The 8,649-nt window shown below is 38.1% G+C and overlaps 1 protein-coding gene across 1 annotated transcript in view; it reads left to right on the top strand.

Moving 5' to 3' along the window:
- Nucleotides 1-2,818: 2,818 nt before the first annotated feature.
- The window catches only part of LOC138369141 (uncharacterized), a 6,577-nt gene continuing 746 nt past the window's right edge, over nucleotides 2,819-8,649 (top strand). The window contains exons 1-3 of the mRNA XM_069332077.1: nucleotides 2,819-2,894; nucleotides 5,927-6,033; nucleotides 7,679-7,838. Of these exons, the coding sequence (XP_069188178.1) occupies nucleotides 5,989-6,033; nucleotides 7,679-7,838 (205 nt within the window). The 5' untranslated portion in view covers nucleotides 2,819-2,894; nucleotides 5,927-5,988. The remainder of the gene's footprint in view (nucleotides 2,895-5,926; nucleotides 6,034-7,678; nucleotides 7,839-8,649) is intronic.

Genomic DNA, 8,649 nt, shown 5'->3' with positions numbered 1-8,649 from the left:
TGAATACCAGCACCCAATAAATACCTACGTAGATGACTCGCCGTGAGTGCCCAAGAGCAACAAAATGTTTTTACTCTTGGGATTGTTATCACTTCCACACTTGTCCTACAGCGTTAATTTTGGTATCAATGTACTCGCAATGAAATTCCTAACACGGTGATATGAATATAAACGTAGAATAATGGTCGCTGCCCACCCGCAAGAGTGTGGGAAGTGGCGGAACTGTTACCCAGTATTGGTGACAAGACGACACATGGGCGATACAGTGCTTTGAAAGTTTATAATTATATCACTGTCCTGACATTATTATTGTATGTACGTCATTCATTTTTGTGCCAATGTTTTCGCAATAGAATGTTCTATGAGCCCGTAGGTAAAAAAGAGCAACAAAGCGTAAGATAGAATAGCACCATATATAAAACAACGCTGGTACATATCAGTGAGCGTCAAACACACACGAAATGTGTGTGTTTGATGGTGGTCAAACGATGTTTGATGTGTTTGATCAGGTGATGTCCTGATCCGCATAATTAAAGTATGAATTATGTTGAGAAAAAATAAGAAAAAAGGGAAAAAACAGGGGTGGGAGAAACATGACAGAAAAAGAGTAAAAATACAATTTGGTCAACAAAACAGCATTGTTTAAAATAAAAGATATGGATTGACATTTTGGGGGTTAGGTTGGTAGGTTACATTGAGTTAATTAGGTAGTACTTAGTGTTTATCTGTTATAGATAGGAGCTGCCTGGTATGGGCCAATAGGCCTTCTGCAGTTACCTTTGTTTTTATGTTTTTGCCCTGTAACCTAAATGGTTAGAGAGGCACATATATGGGCTTAGGGACTGAACCCCACACTACATTTAGCTAAGCTGGTTACAATCTTGATGATATAGTTACAAAATTCTGTATAAGTCGTCACATTATCAATGGGTTCGAGATCAACCACAATTTCCTGAATAGATATAACAAAGGGGATATTAATAGGGTATTAAAATTGTCAACACAAGATAGAACACGAAACAATGGGTATAAATTGGATAAGTTTAGATTTAGGAAAGACTTGGGTAAATACAGGGTCAGTAACAGGGTTGTTGATTTGTGGAATTTTTCTTAACTTATAAATTTATCTTTATTTATCTTAAACTGGTTGGGAGAGGTACAGTTTTTAACATAATTGGGAAGGTCATTCCACATTCGAGGTCTCTTGATTTGTAAAGCATTTCTAGTTTGACTAAGTCGTACTCTTGGAATATCAAATAGGTATTTGTTTCTGGTGTGGTGCTCATGGGATCTGTTACAACCTTCTAGGAAGCTTTTAAGGTCAGGATTGACATTACAGTGCAGCGTTTTATATATATAAAATACACATGAGAGTATGTGCAGGGACTTAATATCTAACATATTCAGAGATTTGAGTAAGGGGTCCATATATACTGCCCGGTTGCCTGAAATGCTATATAGGCCTACTATAGTGGCTTTAGGTATTGTATGCACTAGCTCTATCTATAAATCCAACATTATGTTTGTAAATCAACTATGTATGTATGAAAAAAAATGACTAATACGTTCGGCGAATGACTTTGACTTCAACTTCACTTTGACTTCGTTCATGTCATCGTATTTTCCGTAATATATAAAGGTTATGACAATGCAATTATATTATTGTGTGCAAATAAGTTTGAAATTTCATGTACCCTAAAAATATTAAAATAAAGAATAAGAATAATTAAATAATTGTTGTAGTAAATTGTCACACGTTCATCATACGCAAACGAACACACAGTTTGGAGCGTCAGTACAAGACCGCCGCCATTTTAAAACACGGCTTCGAATGTAAGTAATGTTTTTCTCGTACTAACACTGTGTTATACAATAGATTTGGTCTTGAATTCACAAATTTAGTTGTTACATCTGACAGAGTATGTTAGACGGTGTAATGCTGGTCCATGTTAACGTATTTGTGGGCTTGGTTGGTTTAAATGTGGAGGCGAGGCCTGGCAGTGCTGGTGTATGTGGAGGCGAGGCGAGGCCTGGCAGTGCTGGTGTATGTGGAGGCGAGGCCTGGCTGTGCTGGTGAGTATGTGGAGGCGAGGCCTGGCAGTGCTGGTGTATGTGGAGGCGAGGCCTGGCTGTGCTAGTGTGTATGTGGAGGCGAGGCCTGGCTGTGCTAGTGTGTATGTGGAGGCGAGGCCTGGCAGTGCTGGTGTATGTGGAGGCGAGGCCTGGCTGTGCTAGTGTGTATGTGGAGGCGAGGCCTGGCAGTGCTGGTGTATGTGGAGGCGAGGCCTGGCTGTGCTAGTGTGTATGTGGAGGCGAGGCCTGGCTGTGCTAGTGTGTATGTGGAGGCGAGGCATGTACAACACTCCCCAATAGGAAGAAAACCCACTGGGTTCTAGGCTAGGTTAGGCTTATCTGTAATAATTGAATTAAGCCTAGCAAAGCCTAGAACCTAGTTCAGTAATTTAAAAAATGTTGTAACTTGAAAAATGCCATTCAATACATTACACAATTTAAATATTTTCAGGCAATCAACACAACCCTCATGTTGGCTAACCCTCTCTCATGTTGGTCAATAATTTAATTATTTTTTTATGGAGTAATCTTTGCTGTTGAAATGTAGTCTTTTTGAGACTACATTTCAAATGTAGTGTGTGTGGAGGCGTGTATGTTAGGTATTACCTAATATACACGGTGTAATATATCTATCTGTGTGAAATAGATTAAATCCATTTATTTGATATTCAGCTAATAGTTCTGTATTTTCTACATTCATCCATGTTTTGGTAAGTGCAATAATATGTATTGTTTCATTGCAGATTAGAGATTCAAGATAGTTCTAGATTTCCGAAGTACTGAAACGCGCGCCATACAGGCTTGGTGGATCTAGGTGCAAGGTAAAATTATTTACATTTACTTTTGTATTTATGTTTTGTATTTATATGCATATATGCATTTATATGCATTATTCTATAGAATAATAGATCTCGTAATAATTTTGCAAAAATAGTGGCATTTACTATTTTTAAAAGATTATTAAAAAATTTACTGATATGGTGCATTCGGAAGGGCGAAGAGGGAGAACGGCCTGTTGACATAGCTCGGGTGCAGGGGGGGGGGGTTGTGTAAAAGCCTGGTTTGTGCCTCGGAGAGGCTATGGGATCCAGTAAGTTCAGTAGAACTTCGGTTTCAACCCTTTTACCCTGTTGTAGCTCAGTCGATTAAGGCAGTGTCTGGGATGCTCCCGGACGCAGGTTCGAATCCTCGTCACGGCCCTTGTGGATTTGTTCATTTGATGCATCACGTTATTGTGATCTGTGTGTGTAATTCTTCACTTGCTACAGCAACAGGAATGTGTGTGTATGTATTTGTGTTGTTGAATATGACCGAAAGTGTAAGATTAATGATTCTAACACAAATCGTCTGAATATTTGTTTTTCTTCACTGTCGAGAGTAGTTAAAAAAATTTACTCGAGTTTATTTTCACACTTTATTTATGGTCCTTAAGTCCCTCTCCTTAATGCTGCTGCTGTTTCTCGCATCTTTGCATCGCTTGTATGTTTGGGGGTTTGGCCTCTTGCTATATATTGATTCCATTTGTGTGTGTTTGGGTCTCAGGCCCTCTCGCAATTTCTGTTGAACAAACCCCTTTTCCTAGTTCTGCATCTCTCCTTTGGTACAAATTTTGTTGTGCTTTTATCATATATTTCACAAAACTTGACATACATTTCATTTACTTCATGTCCTATCAGCAAGTGTTTGTCAAATTCTTTAAGGAAAGTTTATCATCCTGATTGCAGATCTCTAGCGATATTATGTCAACTTCTTGTGGATTCGCAATCATTATTTAATTTACCTTTAGGTGTTCTTTCACCAGCACAGCAACACTGTACCTCTCCCAACCAGTTTAAGATAAAAACTAAGTACTAACTAATTAACTCAATGTAACCTACCTTACCCCCAAAATGACAACCCATGTCTTCTATTTTAAACAATGCTGTTTTGTTGACCAAATTGTATTTTTGTTTTGTTCTGCAATGTTTCCCCCCCCACCACTCTACCACCACATTGAGTTTAGTAGCTCTGTGCACGTCAGGTGCTGTTTAATATACAGACCTACTCCTCCATTTGACCTAGTTTCTCTATCACATCTATATCACTTTGTGCTTTAGCCCTGGTGGAGCTTGGTCCACCAGGCTGTTGTTTGGAGTGGCCCGCAGATCCACATACAGTCTGCATATGATATACAGTCTGTTGATCAATTAAACTACAGTAGTTAGTTTTTATCATCCGAATGCACCAATATGTGTTCATTCTTCCCAGATGAAGGAACTAGGTAATATTCATCATCTGAATGCACCATCTGATGCTTTAACACACTCATGATACACGAGAGGTTTAAAAAACTTTTAAAACTTTTTGACCTATGTATTTAAAAGCAATTCTAAAGTTAAAAAGTGTAGCATAGGCCCCTCGCAGAATGTTCTTAATATGATCCTCAGGTTATAGTTTTCTATCTAAAACCACCCCTAGATCTCTTTCTTGATCAGAATTCTTTATAGATCTCAGTGGCTCGATCATAGAAACTGCTCTAAATCCTTGTTGGCCTGGATTGTGGAGGTCATTGGTCTCTATAAAACTAGTAATCTGACTCCTGATCACTCTCAAATAATTTTATTATGTGGGATGTTAGTGCAACTGGTCTATAATTCTTTGCCAATGCTTGTGTTGTGTTGTGTTGTTTTGGTAGTGATGTGCAATGTGTTGTTTTGGTAGTGATTCGTCCAGTTCTGGTAGTAGTGCGGTTGTTGTGTAGTGTAGTACTTGTGTGCTTGTTAATGACTTGTATTCCAGTCTTGTGGGTATCTCCTTTCCCCTACGGGCCAACTGCTTTGTTCTTACCTAGCATTTTGCTTTGTTTGGGTATGAATGTTTGTGTGCCGTATATTTTGCAAAATTTGCCATATATCTCATTATTTACTCCTCTGCCTAGCAACAAGTCTGTCTAATTATACTCATTAACTGTTTTTCAAAGTTCCCCATAGTGTCCTTTATTGAAATCGAGTTCATGAACCGTTTCAATGTTCTTATTTTCTTCTAGATTATATCTTAAAGTATATTTAAATGTTATTGTTATTATTGTTATTAAATGTTATTGTGACATTGCATTGCAATTGAGCTATGTTGTTTACCATACCGTTCATTTCGTGAGTATAAGTATAGATGCCACACTTGTGACAGGTAAAACCATGCCTTTTTTGAAAAACAGCACCGTCTGTTGCACGTAAGAGCAACCCACACTATATTATGTTGCGATATTATTTCAATATTTCCGATTGTATTGATAATTTGAATTTTCATAGATTTCAATTTATTTTCATTTCGATTTAATAATTTTGTGTGACATTGCATTGAAATTGAGCTGTGTTGTTTACCATACTGTTCATTTCATGAGTATAGTTTATTTTTTTATTTTTTTCATTTCATTTTTTTAGCTGTTCTTATTTTTCAGTGATGGGAATATCAGATCATTTGATGTTCCCAATTTTCTGATGGAAGCATCAGACCATTATAGAATGCATCGGATGAGGTAGTTTGGAATGGTGGGGAGGACGAGAGGGGGGTATGGTGGGGAAGACGAGGGGACAGAGGAGAGGGTAATGGTGGGGAGGACGAGGGGACTGGGGAGTTGGGGATGGTGGGGACAGGGGAATGCTGGGGAGGACAAAGGGACAGGTGAATGGGAGATGGTGGGGGAGGAAGAAGGACAGGGGAGGGGAAAATGGTAAGGAGGACGATGGGACAGGGAAGTGGGAATAGTGGGGATGATGTGGGGACAGGGAAGTGGGAAGGACGAGAGGACTGTGGAATGGGGAATAGCAAAGTGAATTATAATTATATATATTAATTAATTCTTATAAATTTCCAGAAGCCTGTATCAACACCCACACTAATGCAACTGAAAGAGATGTTGAGACAAGTATTGCTGATATGTTGAAGAACGCCCCAAACAAACTCGGTGGAAACAGATACAAGGTAAAGTTTGCCAATTTGCTGTAGTCTAATTCAATTTCTTTTTAGTAATCTTCGAGAACATTTATGCTATGAATAAGATAAAATAATGTAACTGATTTTGATTTATTTACTATTTATTATTTATTTACCGTTATTAGTATAATAGATCTCGTAATAATTTTGCAAAAATAATGGCATTTACTATTTTAAAAAGCTCGGGTGCAGGGGGGGGGGGGTTATGTAAAAGCCTGGTTTGTGCCTCGGAGAGGCTATGGGATCCAGTAAGATCGTCCTTCCTTTCCTCCCTAGAATCTGGATGTAGCAGGTGCTCAATTGTCAAAAGTGAAAAATTGGTTTTGTCTTCCGAATGCACCATTTCTGTAAATTTGCTAATAATCTTTTAAAAATAGTAAATGCCATTATTTTTGCAAAATTATTACGAGATCTATTATACTAATAACGGTTTGATAAAATACAGTAGACTGCCTACTGGATAATAGTTCCAGTCCACCTGTAGACAGGGATCTCACATCAGCTTGTATATTATACAAGGATAAGATTTGATAAATTCAGTTATTTGACTGAACACTGGCTCTGTTTAAATCAGAGATTTAAACATACATAGTCTAACCTAGCTCCATAACTAACAGCCATTAGCCATTCATGCACAGCCATCAGCTGGGCCATAGACCGGCAATTTTGCTTTTTTCCCAAGCCGGTCTGTTTTTTTTCGATGCCTCAGTGGCCCATGCACAGGTCCGTTCAAGGGGATTAAATAGCCGTTCTATGGCCCCAGGGTTTGTATTTTATCAAACTCTTATTAGAATAATAGATCTCGTAATAATTTTGCAAAAATAGTGGCATTTACTATTTTAAAAAGCTCGGGTGCAGGGGGGGGGGGGGGGTTATGTAAAAGCCTGGTTTGTGCCTCGGAGAGGCTATGGGATCCAGTAAGATCGTCCTTCCTTTCCTCCCTAGAATCTGGATGTAGCAGGTGCTCAATTGTCAAAAGTGAAAAATTGGTTTTGTCTTCCGAATGCACCATTTCTGTAAATTTGCTAATAATCTTTTAAAAATAGTAAATGCCATTATTTTTGCAAAATTATTACGAGATCTATTATACTAATAACGGTTTGATAAAATACAGTAGACTGCCTACTGGATAATAGTTCCAGTCCACCTGTAGACAGGGATCTCACATCAGCTTGTATATTATACAAGGATAAGATTTGATAAATTCAGTTATTTGACTGAACACTGGCTCTGTTTAAATCAGAGATTTAAACATACATAGTCTAACCTAGCTCCATAACTAACAGCCATTAGCCATTCATGCACAGCCATCAGCTGGGCCATAGACCGGCAATTTTGCTTTTTTCCCAAGCCGGTCTGTTTTTTTTCGATGCCTCAGTGGCCCATGCACAGGTCCGTTCAAGGGGATTAAATAGCCGTTCTATGGCCCCAGGGTTTGTATTTTATCAAACTCTTATTAGAATAATAGATCTCGTAATAATTTATATTATTAATTTTTATTAATATAATTTATATTTATAAAATATTTTAATGCTATTTATTTAATACAGTTGGAAATTAGAAAATCTAATGTTGAGATTGAAAGATATATATTATTCTCTATTACCTTACAGCTTATGCATTATTTTAACAGGTCCAGACGCTGTCTCAAATGGGCGGTGCAAGCTGTGGAGACACAGTGAGACGAATGATGAGGAGGATAGGGACCTATGGGGTCTGGTCTCAGTATTCACTCGTTGGGCGCAAGAGGAAACGTGTCTTCAAAACCTTGGATATTTGTAATGTAATAATAAGTACGTAAATTTGACATTTTTTTGGATTATATATATGTCTGCATGTATTATGTATTATACTTGCATGCTTGTTAATGACTTGTATTCTAGTCTTGTGGGTATCTCCTTTCTCCTACGGGCCAAATGCTTTGTTCTTACCTAGCATTTTGCTTTGTTTGGGTATGAATGTTTGTGTACCTTCATTGTATATTTTGCAAAATTTGCCATATATCTCATTACTCCTCTGCCTAGCAACAAGTCTGTCTAATTATACTCAATAACTATTTTTCAAAGTTCCCCATAGTGTCCTTTATTGAAATAGAGTTCATGAACCGTTTCAATATCCTTATTTTCTTCTAGATTATATCTTAAAGTATATTTAAATGTTATTGTGACATTGCATTGCAATTGAGCTGCGTTGTTAACCATTCTGTTCATTTCATGAGTATATTTTATTTTCTATTTTTTCATATCATTTTTTTTATCTGTTTTTATTTTTCAGTGATGGGAATATCAGATCATTTGATGTTCCCATCAGAAAATTGGGAAAGTCAGATCTTTTGATGTTCCCAATTTTCAGATGGAAGCATCAGACCATCATGGAATGCATGGGATGAGGTAGTTTAGAATGGTGGGGAGGACGACAGGGGGGATGGTGGGGAAGACGAGGGAACAGAGGAGAGGGTAATGGTGGGGAGGACGAGGGGACAGGGGAATGGAGAATGCTGGGGAGGACAAAGGGGACGAGGGGACGGAGGAAGACTGGAGAACAGGGGAACACCTAAATAAAAGCCAACAATGTTATTACTCTGTGGCTTCTTGTCTCCTGACA

This window comes from Procambarus clarkii, chromosome 27 (genome assembly GCF_040958095.1).
Source record: "Procambarus clarkii isolate CNS0578487 chromosome 27, FALCON_Pclarkii_2.0, whole genome shotgun sequence".
NCBI lineage: Eukaryota > Metazoa > Arthropoda > Malacostraca > Decapoda > Cambaridae > Procambarus > Procambarus clarkii.
This window is presented reverse-complemented; position numbering and strand designations above follow the sequence as displayed.